Source organism: Brienomyrus brachyistius, chromosome 23 (assembly GCF_023856365.1).
Source record: "Brienomyrus brachyistius isolate T26 chromosome 23, BBRACH_0.4, whole genome shotgun sequence".
Taxonomy (NCBI): Eukaryota; Metazoa; Chordata; class Actinopteri; order Osteoglossiformes; family Mormyridae; genus Brienomyrus; species Brienomyrus brachyistius.
The window spans coordinates 874,936-888,709 of record NC_064555.1 but is presented as its reverse complement, the minus strand read 5'-3'; the positions used below and the strand labels follow the sequence as shown (position 1 = coordinate 888,709).

The 13,774-nt window shown below is 47.7% G+C and overlaps 1 protein-coding gene across 1 annotated transcript in view; it reads right to left on the bottom strand.

The window, feature by feature from the left end:
• LOC125718782 (thrombospondin type-1 domain-containing protein 7A-like) overlaps positions 1 to 13,774 on the bottom strand; it is an 84,099-nt gene that overhangs the window by 33,358 nt on the left and 36,967 nt on the right. The window contains exons 3-6 of the mRNA XM_048992859.1: positions 10,789 to 11,037; positions 8,306 to 8,481; positions 3,399 to 3,554; positions 1,160 to 1,363 (exon numbers count right to left, since the gene is read on the bottom strand). Of these exons, the coding sequence (XP_048848816.1) occupies positions 1,160 to 1,363; positions 3,399 to 3,554; positions 8,306 to 8,481; positions 10,789 to 11,037 (785 nt within the window). The remainder of the gene's footprint in view (positions 1 to 1,159; positions 1,364 to 3,398; positions 3,555 to 8,305; positions 8,482 to 10,788; positions 11,038 to 13,774) is intronic.

Below are 13,774 nucleotides of genomic sequence, written 5' to 3'. Positions count from 1 at the left end.
AACCACGGACAAATAACCTTAGAAAGGCAGCATATGTCCAAGATGTGTAATTAAATGACTAATTTAAGATGTACTGCATCTCCTTTGAATTATTAACTTAGCAGCTCTGGAAGATCTTGCCCAAGTGTCAAACGGCGTTTTTCCTACTGGGATTTACACCCGGAAAATAACCGCTACCAACTACAGGCCCCACAGCTGAATGTGGCCATGATTTCTCACGCGATGAAGCGGACAGGAAGATGAATTATACCCGCAAAGGAACAAACCCAGACATGCTTCATCATCTGAACCACTTGGGCACCTGATTTGCTAAATGCATTCTGGGATATTTGCAACTGGTAAAAGGGCACCGTGGCATAAGTGGAGTGTTACTCTACATATGCATCATGTGTGGAAGCCCAAGAGGCAATGGTAGAAGTACTGACTTTTGGGTTTTAGGCTTTTGGGTGCTGCCCTGTGGCGTAAGCGGTGTCCCTGAAGAGCAGGTTCCTGCATGGATCAGATGGGCAGTGTCCTGAAATTACAGAGATCTGCTGCCATGCAGACTTTAAACCCCAAGCCAGGCTCTGGACTCCCTTTGACTGGTGTAGTTTGGAAGGGAACAGGGATTGTGTCTCTATCATAAATCCTCCTCCCAGCTTCTGCGGCGTACAGGCCAGACCCAGCCAACGGTAACTGCCCTGCTGCACAGCTGACTCCCACCAACCAGGCGCAAATATGGGCAAACTGCCTTTGCTGCCACCCACCAATCCTCTGTAGCAGAGGTAAGAGGGGCAGCCCCTGGCTCCAGAGCCCCCACCGTGAGGCCACAAGCCTCATTCAACCACCAAGCAAGGCCAGGCATCAATGTGGGCTGTCAAAACCTCGGAGATCCTCTTAATCCTGTTCAGATCCCAGCCCATGTGCATGTGGGAGAATTATGAACTCCTTCTTCACGTGCTTAACCGTGATCTTGGGCTACAGGGTTGCACAGTTGACTCCCCCCCCCCACCACAGGATGAAGACCTACGTCTACATCCACGGCGTCAACAGCCTTTAAACAAATAAAAAAAGCACTCATCGTCTCACTTCCAGTAAAAAAAAACACTCATACAAATAACCTTATACAAACACCATAGTACAAATGGATTTCGGAAAAGCGCATCAATCGCTTACTCACCGTCGCTGTCGACGCACTGGACCTGCGTGAGCTGCGTCCCGGGCCCACACGCCTTCTCATTGTCGGGGATACACCCCTCCAGCTTCACCACCAGCCACTCATAGCAGCTGGGCTCTTCGCAAGGTATAGCCTCCGTCAGGTGGGGGCAGTTCCCCGTCCCACCCGTGGGCTCGTTGACAATCTGCCGCTTCCTCAGCTTGAAACCTTTCGGGCATGACAGAGAAACCGATCGGCAAACGAAGTTCTGCTTTCACCCGAATCGAGGCGAACACAGATGCACTTGATGGCCACAGGGTGGCGCTCACAGTGCCGGTGCCGCAGTCACCACGAAAGCCCATTCAACCGGTCGATGGCGGAAATTGCCAGAACAGCCGAACTTGATGAATATTATCATTCTTCCTCATTACACTTTTAAGCAGAGTGACTAATGTGTCCCACAATCCATTAATGCAGGCGCCGTTCTCGCTGCCGAGGGCTCCGACCCAAGGACGTGCGATCGGCAGCTCAGCGGGGAACCGGGCTCGCGACCCCAGGAGGTGCTGCCTCCGCGGTCCTGCCCTCTAATCCACGCTGCTGCGGGGGACGATAAGGAGCAGGGGTGCGAAAGGAGCCTCTGAGGATTGTCCGTTTATCCACTAAAAAAGGCTTTCAAACAAAAAGGCCAGGCAGCCATTTTATAACGACGACGGTGTGCAGAATTTAAACTGGAATGGCGGGAACTTCACTGCGTTCGCGTAGGGAGTTCAGAGATTCGCACCAAGGGTGTCAGGCTTCCCAAAACAGATTAAGTTTTAAGTAACAAAGCAGTTTTAAGTAACGCAGCAGAGAATTTCACCAGTGTAGGTTTCAGGCTACGAGAAAACCATCTCAAAATGCTGCCACTCTCCTGATTAACAGTCAGAACAAAAACAGAAGGAACTATTAAAGATGTATATAACATATATTAATAAATAATATCCATCCATCTCCCATAACTGCTTACCCAGTACAGGGTCACAGGAAGCCTGGAGCCTATCCCAGGAAAGACGGGGCAAGGATCTCCCTGGGTGGGATTCCAGTCCATTGCAGGGATTAATAAATAATATGTTTAATATTATAAATATCTGTTTTTTTTTTTCAGAATGGATGCCTGAAGGGCTGTTTGAGAATTTATTTTTGACGATTTTTGAGCTTCCAAAATGCCCGGAGGCACAGAGGGAAGCAGGCTGGGATGGCGCGGGGGACAGTGCACGGCGGACAGTGCGCGGGGGACAGTGCGCGGCGGACAGTGCGTGGGAGACAGTGCGCAGGGGACAGTGCGCGGCGGACAGTGCGTGGGAGACAGTGCGCAGGGGACAGTGCGCGGCGGACAGTGCACGGGGGACACAGCAGCCAAACACGAGGATGGAAGCTAATTGCACACTGCACACGTGTTAGAACATCACCGCCTGTTTATGCTTCCATGTAACGTCCAGGAGAGAAGTCACGCGCCCCTTAAGTGCCTGTCGCTGGGGACAGCGGAGGCCCGTACTGTAAATCTCAGCACCATTAAGTGGGACCATTGGGTGTGGGAGCCGGGTACTGGCATCCGTTATTAAGACGCATTGTGGAGAATTTCTCTCTCTCTCTCTCGATCTCCACATCCATTTGAGTCGCTTCATTAGGGGAGAGTTAATATACATTAGTCACCACGGTGGTGCCGCGTCCTGGGAATAATTAACGCCAGAGTCGGCGAGTGTGCTGCCCTGCTGACGGACGAGCGCCAACTGTCGCCATGGAAACAAAGGCGGAGCCACCACACAGCCCTTCCTGGGTGGGCACCCTGTGAGCCAATCACCGAGAGCACAGCCCTCCTCTCTACACGCATCTTAGAGGCACCACAAAATAAATAAACAAATGAATTAATGACAATTCAGAGGCATTTTACTAGGAAAAACTAAGATGAAGGCCTTGGGGGGGGGGGGGGCGTTCTTTTTAGGACCTGGGGGGCAATTGGGATCATTATCCAAGAAATGACAGACATACATCTTACTGTGATCATTCAATATGCATGAAAAATCGGAGCTCGCCAAGGGGGAGAAGACGGCCACAACCTTAGCAATGCAGAGGAAGTCATTAAGCAGCCAGCGAACATGCGATTACATCTGTTCTCAAAGCGCCTTTATCATTTCATTTAAAATCGGGTATCTGCTCCTGGCGACCTGCAGGACATACAATGGAAAGACGTTTTCTGCAGATGGTGATTCGCACAGCCTCCTACCCTTCTTCCCAGCTTGGTCCTGGCAGCTCTCAAAGGTACAGGGACCCCAGGCGGTCCACCCGGATACCTCACATTCAACGGGACAGGCGATGTGACACAGTTGGGTCGTGTTCGGAACCAGGCCCAGACACAAATCGCTGTCCACAGGGCGGGAAGCTGCGGGTGAAAAGGCCCAAATTAGTAACCCTGTCTTCAGTTTGACCCTCACAAGCAGGACCTGCTCTTGAAGGATCCCAGCAGAATCCACCATTAGACACGGACTTAGAAATGCTAGACAATGCTTCCCAGACATCAACCCTGTATGGGCATTTCCTGGAGGACATTCCATAATATTTGTAATTCACTTTGTAAAGACCAAAAACATTGGGAGACACAGCTGAAAACTCGCCACATGCCTTGTGGTCAGATCACCATCTGATGTTTCATGTGACGCCGAAACACAATCTGCACTGTTCTGAGACCAAAACAAAACAAAGTTTGTGAATTTTGTTGTTGTTTAGAAAGAATAATGCTGCGATAATAATAATTTATTACTGTAGGAACAAATTCTCACTCCAACTCACTCTATAAAACACAAAGCTACAGCTGACGGCAGGACAAGAATTGCTGTCCCACCTCATGAATATTCTGTGTTATCTTGTTTGTGGTCCGTAAAAGTGCAGAGCTAGATGTGTAAAGGGTTAGGACACCGTTTCTTTCCCCCCGAAGGACATTTGGTTTCCTCTTCAGCCATTTGATAAATGATGCTTCAGCAGCTATACCTGTTTTCGTCTGAGGAAAATCACACATGATCATCTCGGCGGGTCCCACAAGCGGTTGCTGATGGTTTGCAACCAAACTGTTTCATTCAATGCAAGTCTAAAAACCTGCTGTGGGACACAGCTACACGCAAGGTCAGGCCATTATCAACTTCAAAATGTCAAGGAATTTCGTACGTATAGTTAACGTTAAATTTAACGATACATTACTTCTCCCACCTTTGATTTGCTCTGGGGGCATGCTGCACTAATTGGATATAAATTAAGCTGGATACAAGACATAAGAACACAATATAGCATAACATATAATGTGAGATATCCAGAGAGAAACACCAGACATCTCATCTTTATTGTGCACCCAATCAACACACAATTACCTCAAAGCACATTTTAAAATTATTAGTTATTTATACCCCTAAACTGATGCCACTCCTAAGATTTACACCCCTATCCTGACTCAGATCTATTAACACACTTCATGCACAACCAACGACCGGGCAAAAAGATAGCTATTGCATCTCATGAATATTCTCTGTAACGTTGTTTTCACGATAGGGGCTCCTCCATAAATATGCACAGCCAGACACGTAAAGGGTAAACGCACCATTTCTTCCCTCCCTAAGGGGTAGAGAGAGGAGTACAGTGTACTATAACCTTAATAGTACAACCCCAGTTACCCAAAGCTTTTTTTTTAATTTGAGATATTTAAAAATAGTTATATATGCCCCTAAACTGATGCCACTCCTAAGATTTATCTCCCTGCCCATCTCAGATCTATTAACTCATCTGTTTCAGTCCCCTGGTTAGTCTGGTTAATTAGAACCCAGGAGCTTCCAGAGAAACCATCCAGCAGACCTCATGTGATGCACCAAAACCTCAGCAGCTCTCATGTGATGCACCAAAACCTCAGCAGCTCTCGACGCCCGAAAGCAATGGAATATAGCCGGATTTCAACAGCATGTGTCTCAGTGCCTCCCTACAGCGATCAAGATCGATAACTGGCGGGATCAAAAGAATCTGCAGAAGGCCACGAGGAAGGAAGCGAATAGCATTACAATACTACTATATCTTTTTTTAAATCAGCAGAAAAAGTTTATAGATGAACAGTGAATTGGCTTCTCTGTCCAGAAAATTTCTGTTCTCCAGCCCAGAGACCCGAATTACCTGAAGCATCTTTGAATCCAAAAGGAAGGATGTTATATAGGCAAGCCAAATATAACAGCTTCCCTTCAGAGTGCTGTGAAAAGGCATACTTCACCACCACAGCATTCTGGCAGGGTGAAACACGAGTTCTTAAGCCAGTGGTAATCTTTGTGTGACTCGAGCAGAGCAAAGAGTCTCGGATTCGAGAGCTCTTTGACTGCTGTGGGGAAATGAGAGATGTAGAGAAAACAGAATAATAGATTGGGGAGGAGGAGCAGAGAAGTTCATGATGATGGAAGGATCAGGAGCTTGTATTGACCGGAGAGGAGAGAGAAAAGGATGACTGGAGCAGGGAAAAGCGATATTTAAAACAGACGGGGCAAAGCATTGAATAAATAAACAATAAGGACCTGGAGGAGTATGTTCATAATGTAGCAGCATACAGATATGAATCAGAGATTTTACTTACAGCACTGTCTTCAATTATCTTCCATGTAAATGATTTTAATTAAATAAGTCTAGTTCAGTTCAGTTGAGAATACAAACGCACACAATATGTTCACATGAAGCCACCTCTCGGTGAAATGTAATTAAACACACTTTAAAATGTTAGGTATATTACAAGACATTTACAGATTTATTCATTAGAGTTTGTTTGCACGGTTTATTCAATGTCAATGCAGTGGCCCAATTAAATGCGGAAATTAAAATATTTTCAATCTTCTTTTCATATTTTTACAGGATCTAAAAGGAACGTTCCATTTTTTGTTTTGCAAAGATGATATTTTTATGCTTTTTCTATGTCATTAATTTTATACTTTGGATATGTCTTTATTTCACTTTATACTTTTATTTTATACTATAAACAAAACATTTTCAGGCTTCCTTTCCCTGTTGTATTAAAGCATTTTTCACTTTGTGTTTTTCCGTGTTCCTCTGTGTTTATTTGTGTCTCTTTGTCCCTCTGTGTCTCTCTGGGTCTTTCTGTGTTTCTCTGTGTTTCTCTGCATCTCTATGGGCCTCTTTGTGTCCCTCTGTGTTTCTCTGGGTCTTTCTGTGTTTCTCTGGGTCTTTCTGTGTTTCTCTGTGTCTCTCTGAGTCTCTGTGTTCTTCTTTGTCTCTCTGGGTATCTCTGTGTTTCTCTGGGTCTCTTTGTGTTTTTTTAATCGATCTATCCATTTTTTGAAACCGCCTGTCCTATTCAAGGTCACGGGGGGGGGACCACCCAGGACAGGTCACCAACCCACCTGAGGGCACATTCACATACCACTCATTCACACATGCACACCTATGGGAAATGTATCAACTCCAATTAACCCCAGCATGTTTTTGTGCTGTGGGGGGAATCTGGAGTACCTGGAAAAAATCCCACGACAACACAGGGAGAATATGCAAACTCCGCACACACGATACCCTGGCAGAGACTCCAACCTTGGTCTTAGGGATGGGAACTGCACCGCCATGCTATGCCTGGCTGCTTTAAATATATGTCAAAACCTGAAGAACATTAACACGATGGTATGCTTTGCAAGCTGAGAACTAATTTTTATTCAGTTTTCATCTTCCATGTATAAGAGCGGCTGTGTATATCGGGAGCTCGTGCGTGGGTATCTGCCAGTTTGCCAATTTGTGTCCATCCATCCATAACCGCTTATCCAATACAGGGTCGTAGTGGGCCTGGAGCCTATCCAAGGCAGCCCAGCGCTTGAGGCAGGGATGTTTTCTTAGTCAATACACTCATTTGTGAATCAAAGTTCAAGTCCATGTCTGCTTTTACCTTCTCTGTTTACCAAAAAATTATTTTAATTGCTTAACTGAAAATAACTCCATATGCATCCATGCAAAATGCTGGATATTTCAGGCTAAATACTTTGCTAAAAGGTAAAACAGCAAAGCTCTCTGGTGTCTTGAACCAACAAGCTCCAGGGCACAAGCCTGCCTGCTTAGCCACCAAACGACCCGCCAGCCTGTCGCCATAGGCTGTTGAAGCTGTTGCCCATAGGGGGCGCCCTTCCTTTCACCGATACGGAAGGATATCCCCTCCCATGGCTGCAGGCTGACCACAGCTGGAGCTTTGATATCCTGTCGAGGCTTTGATATCCTGTCCGCCCACCTCCATGTTCCGCCTTCCGGCTGCATTCCTTTGATTCAACTCATTTTCTCATTCATTTTTAATTTCCACCAAACTTAATGCATTATGAAAAAAACTCACTCTTCACACGTTTATTAATCTCACTACCCACCGAGGGCCACTTGTGCTCCACACAGAGAGGGCTGTGACTCAGGTCCTCTTTGACATTCATCGGATTGGTGCGTTTCGCTTCTGTTCCTTTACTCACATTACAGTGTGAAAAGCGAGGGAGTTTCTAATCCTCCCATTTAACAACGAAATGTGCGCTACTTTACTTACTACTCAAAGTCATCTTTGATATTGTGAAGCTGTTAGAACGGGCGGCCAGCTTGGATGTTTGTAGACACACACTCAGCTAAGGTAACCAGGAATGAAATTAAGGGAATGGGAAAAAAACACAAAGAAACTGAAGCAGAAAGCGCAACAGTAATTGGTAATCCGTCTCTGTGGAGTGTCACTCCGCAATTCCCAAAGACGGCTGTAAAGTGTGACGGATTGGCAAAATCCCACGGCATCACGTGGTCATCTGTAGCATCGAGGGCTCAGCCCCCATGTAACACGCCCTACGTGGCTCTCCATCATGCCCAAAAAGCGTCACCGCAGCCCCCTACGTGCTTCAGGCCTGGCTCGGCCGACACCGCGTGCCGCCGGCCCCCCGTATGATAGATATCGACTCTCAGGTCTTAACCGCAATTGACCAGCGGTCAATAAGAAACGAGCACGGCCTGTTTCGGGGCGTTTCCATCAATCACGGCGTTAACATGGGGGAGAGGCCCCCGGACAAAGCGTGACGTGGGGTCTTCAGATTTACAGATGGGATGGCTAAACCTACAAAAGCCGCTGTGCTGTGGGCGGGCCTGGGCGGGCACCCTTACCTTCTTTGATCGAGCCGAGGGGGGGGGGCGTGTCGACACCAGCCTGCACGCAGAACGCCTCCCTGCTTTGGACCCCGCCCCCGCACAGGCCCGTCTGGTTGCCGCGGCGCCGGTCCTGCTGGCTCAGCAGCGTGTCCACCCTGCACTCGCTCCACTCCGTAGTCTTCCAACTATACCTGCAATGGAGACAGAGAGACAGAACCGTGACCAGCCCCAGTTTCGGAACAAGCTTTCGACCAGCACCGGCAGCCACTGCTCTTCGCTCTGCGCACTGAGACGGGGGAGAGTCTCTTGGGGAGCTAAGCGGCCTCCACCACTCAGTGAAGTGCACCGGCTTTGCAGAAGAAGATAACTACATACATCCAAAAAACAAGAGCAACACATAGGTGCCACATCCTGAGTTATTTCCTTGCGCCTGTAGCTTCTCGGGGAGGCTCTGACCCCCCCAGGCCTGAACAGGACAAACCAAGTATGAAAACTGGAATGAAGGAATAAATAAAATCAGTCTTTGTCTGAATAACTGCTTACAAATGGCAAAAGGGGGGATGTGTCACTGCAGCAGGCTTTATTAATTATACGAGGTATGATCTATAAAACAAATCATATAACACAAAAGCCCCTATTAAGCCTGACGGTCCACAAGAACAGGGTTGAGAAGTAGTTAAATAACTAAAAAGAAATAAATATATCTCAATGCAGATATACAACGTTTAAACATGGATTATTTGAAGAGGCCTGAATCATTGCCATACAGAGGTAATATATAAAACAATGCTATAGACACTCCATTGTGAGGTAATGCTATAAACCTTTATCTACTGCGTGTGTGAGCCTGTGGACAGATTCATAAATCTACTGGCACTGCTTCGACCTTCCATTAGCAGTCGTTTAGACGATTCCTTTAAAACACACCACAAGTCTTAAATCTTTTTAATGTAATCGGGAAGTTTAATGAACGACATGTTTTCAAGGCGGCCGTGCTGACCGCTGCTGACCGCTGCTGACCTCTGCTGACCGCTGCTGAGCACGAGTGCAGCCCCTCATGCCAGGTGAATGGGAACCCAGCCGGAGCTCTGAGTCCCTGCTGGACTGGACGAGCCCCCTGCCATCTCACGGCACTTCATATTCATGAGGTCCCCACGGGACCCGAGGGCGTAGGAACCCTCAGCGCCTCCAGTGAAAGGCTCCACCTCGCTGCCACTCGCACCGACACATTTCCCGGGCCTGTTTAGCACTCCGCTGTGGGTAAGTGATTCCGAGAAACGGAAGCATGCAGACGGATGGCAGCAGCATGTATATCAACCTGCCACGGTAAAGTGTGTGTGGTTACGACAATGTCACGGAATCCGTAACCTTCGGTCCGGAAGTTTAGTGCATCCGATTTAAACCAAAGATGCAGGTCCCAAAAATGACCCAGAAGGTCTGGCTACATGTGACATGAAAGCTTCCCCCCCCCATGAGGCCGCCTCATCAGAATGAGAACCAGAAAACTTTTATTATCCCTAAGGAATCTGCTAAACTACTTTTCTGCTGCTGTAAATCCTGTGAGTCCGGTGCGGCCAGAAAAGCAGGTGTTTGGTCACAGCTGGCTCAGGCGGGTGCATCTTAGCGGGGGGGCGTCAGTGCCCATCGCGCCTCAAAAGCACGGGCATATCTAGGGCGCGTCAGACGAGTTGGACGCCGCGCTCGTGACCGCTCCGGTCTCCAGCGGCTGTCTGTCTGCAGCTGGCAGGGGTCCGGTACTCTGCGCCTTCATCTCCGTCTCAGCCCATATGTTCTCAGCAACATCTTACACCCAGGGCTCCCCACGGCGCACGTATGACAGGAAATATCTCAATCATCAGGCAGCGTCTCCCTGCTGCTTCCGCTAAGCCACCTTCCCGCCTCTTCTGTTGTTGCCAGTAGATCAGTTACCAGAAAACAAAGGTGCGTATCCTGTAGAGGCTGCTGGTCACAGCTCGGCTTTTAAGTCACTACCTAAAAGTGCACAAGTTATTCTCCTTAAATCCCACCACATACACCATATGGCCAAAAGTATGTAGATGCCAGCATGACCGACATCTCATTCCAAAGCAAAGGGAACTCGTATGAAGCTGGTCCACCATTATTGCTATTACAGCCTGACCTTTTCTGGGAAGCCTTCCCATTAGATGTCGGAACTTCGCTGATGGCATTAGCTTGTGTTTTGTGTTTGACCTTCACAATCACTTGTCTTGCAGTTGACCTGGGCAGCTCTAGCAGGGCAGAAATGGGGTGAACTGACTTGTGGGAAAGATGGCGTTCTATGGCGGTACCAAGTGGAGAGTCACTAACTTTTTCTGTACAGGAGCCCATTCTGATGCTAATGTTTGTTGTGCCACTGTGGGCGTAATTATACACCTGCGGACAGACCGTGCTAAATCCTACAGACCAAACTGTCTGCCACCTTGCTTATCAGCATAGTCGCCATGGATATGGCAGTATAAAGGATGCGGGTGACTTACACAGGGCATGGTGGTACGCCGTCCCCCTGGGGCACGCAGGGCTCCATCTCCTCCAACTCCGGGCAGCTGGCACCATCACCCACGGCGACCTGCAGCACGCGCCGGCTCCGAGAGCGCTGCCCCTTGGGGCCGTTCAGGTCGTAGCACTTCTTGGAGCAGGGACCCCACTCGGACCAATCGCTGACCTCGCAGTCCTTGGTCACCAGGCACGAACGGAAGGCCACCGGCAGTGTCTCCTGGGAGCACAGGCTGTGATAGGAGGGAGGAGCCATCAATCAAACGTTCCGGCTGCCAATCATGCGCCTCTAAGACTGACCACAGCTCGGCAACCCCATCCATCAAACTGTGTTTTTCATTTATTTTATTATAGTGCACTTCAGATGGAAAGGGAGCAGGAGAAAGACAGCGGAAGGAGGTATCGGCTTGAAGTAGGACACTTCTCATTAGAAACGTGGCAATTTTGTTTTTCCAATTTCCAAAGCAGCACAAACAAGCAATCACAGCTCTTTCATAAAGAAAGATTACAATAGTAAATAGCATGGCCAGGGACTCCTTAAATGACTGGTAATTTCACAACGAATCATCGAAAATGTACAATTATCTGTCTTTTTGTCCTTCTCCCTCCTGGTCTTGAAGAGTCGTGCCTGATAGACTATTAGGGATAATTACATGCTTACTCCGTTCTCGCTGCCTCCCTGCCTGCAAGAGCTCCTTCAGAGGCCACTTTCACGCCACCCGCCCCCCTCCCCCAGAGGTCTTCCAAGCCCCCCTAAAAGTAAATAAAGCCCATATTCTTTCATTTTGTATTCTCCACACATTTGGCACCAAAGACGCACACGTGTGGTTTAATCAGAATCCCAGCAATACATGTATTGAGATGCGATGCCTCTCGCTTTTTTACAGTCTATACGTCAGACAAACGATGTATTGGCGATGGGGCAGTGTGGATGTAGGAAGAGAGGTGAAACCTCAACACTAACCTCCAGTTGGTCATTACTTATTAACGATATAATTCAGGGTTTCCTCTAAAATTGGGAGAGAGCTCGCGAAAGCTTGCCAGAGCAACTGTATTCCTTATTTTCCGTGTCTGTCCAGCTCTCCAGTTGGCTGTTTGGTTGACTTTTGCTCTCCCAGATAAATCCAAAGGGTTTTAATTAAGTCCCCCATTCTATCCTCCCTGTGTGCCGGAGGATGCAGATTTTCTACTCATGTAATTTCCATATATATGCAGCCAGATATGAAAATAATCCAGGCAGCTTCTCAATAGCTCCTCCCTCACGCTCCACGCCACATGAGAATCCCAGGGCCGCGCCCGAGAGCAGCAGGCACCCAGGGGGCCCAGGATGGTATTGATCCCTTCCCTCCTTCAGACCCCACCCTTCGGAGGGTCCCCGAATACCACAAGCACATTTGCAGCCAGCACCGGCGAGGGCCAGGAGGCATCCCATAACAATTAACCTCATCTAACCCACAGAAAAAGGGCCCAAACAGCCAGTGGGAATGGGGTCTTTGTGTAGAGCGGGAACGTCAACATTCCCTGTCACACCTTCCCATTATTGACGTATATATTACTAACGAAAAGGTGCAGGGCAGCCAACCCTGGTGTTTAATAAAGAAATTCTGATGATTGATGAGTTGATTTAATTTTTAACAGGAGGGATGTATGTGCTTTCCACTTATTTATTTATTAATGATAATATTATTCCATCCATCCATCTCCCAACCACTTATCCTGTATAGGTGTGTGGAACTGAATATTACTGATATTAAGTACACTCAGGGACCATTCTATTTGTACCCCTTAGCTGCTGAGGAGGTAGAATCCACCGTTTCCTCCAGAGCCACTTCCGAAGCAGATGGGTTCTGTATTCAGAGACGCCATTGACCGTTATTTGTGCTCTTGTGGCCTCCCAGTTCCCTGCCAATCTCCTCTGACCGCTGCCATAAACAAAGTACTTTCCACCACAGATCTGCCACGTTTGTTTATCACACCATTCTCTATAAACTGGAGACACTGCAGTGCGTGAAAGGAAGGCGGCTGATTCGGAAATGCTCAGACTTTCAGAAATGCAGCGACGTCACATCACTTCAAGAAGCACTCAGTGGAGGCCATCTTACATCTTAGCCACTGAAATGTGCAGCCAAGCAATAAATGAACCTCTTGACCCTGTCTGCAGACTCTGTGTATTTAGATGCATTCTAGCATACAAATGTGGTGTATTTGCTCTTGTAACTGAACAGACAACCTTTTGTTAGGTCCCCACTGTAACACAGCATATGCAGGAAGGCCTGTGACGGTGAGGGTCAACAACCCCAACACGGCACAGGACCAGCTCTCCACACCACGACACAGCCAGCTGTAAACCCTCCCCAGATACGTGGTGTTTAATCCCCTGCGAGGACGAGGTGAAGAGATGGAAAACATTTGGTGATACGATGAACTAGGGCTGGGCAGTCGACCCAAAAGAAGCTGTGATATTTATAACACACAATCACAATCCATGGTCTGAACTGCGACCTTCCCAATTTTGAAATGTACCCTCAAGAATATTTAGGCCCAAACAAGCCTGAGCATTTATATCTCAGGGCTGCCAACTCTGGTTGGCTGGAGTGAGATTTTCGAGCATTTCGAGAATTCGAGACAATCTGCACACACATACACACGCATTTACATGTATGTAAGAGTTTTGTTACCTTGTAAATAGTCTGTAGGGTTTGCAAACTACACCAGCGCTTCTGATGTAGCTAATTTTAGGTTTATAACGGGATAATATAGATTTGCCGTAAGCGTTGGGTGACACGCCAGTTGCCTAATAGTTGGCAACCTTGCTTATCTAATATTAGCACCATTTAAAACAAAATGCTCATTACATCCTAAGTTAAACTTTATATTAACATTAAACTGAGTTGTGTTGGTCGCTTCACTTGCAGGTGGATGAACAGATTTGTCATATTACCTCTGGAACTGCTGGCCATCGTCGGCCAA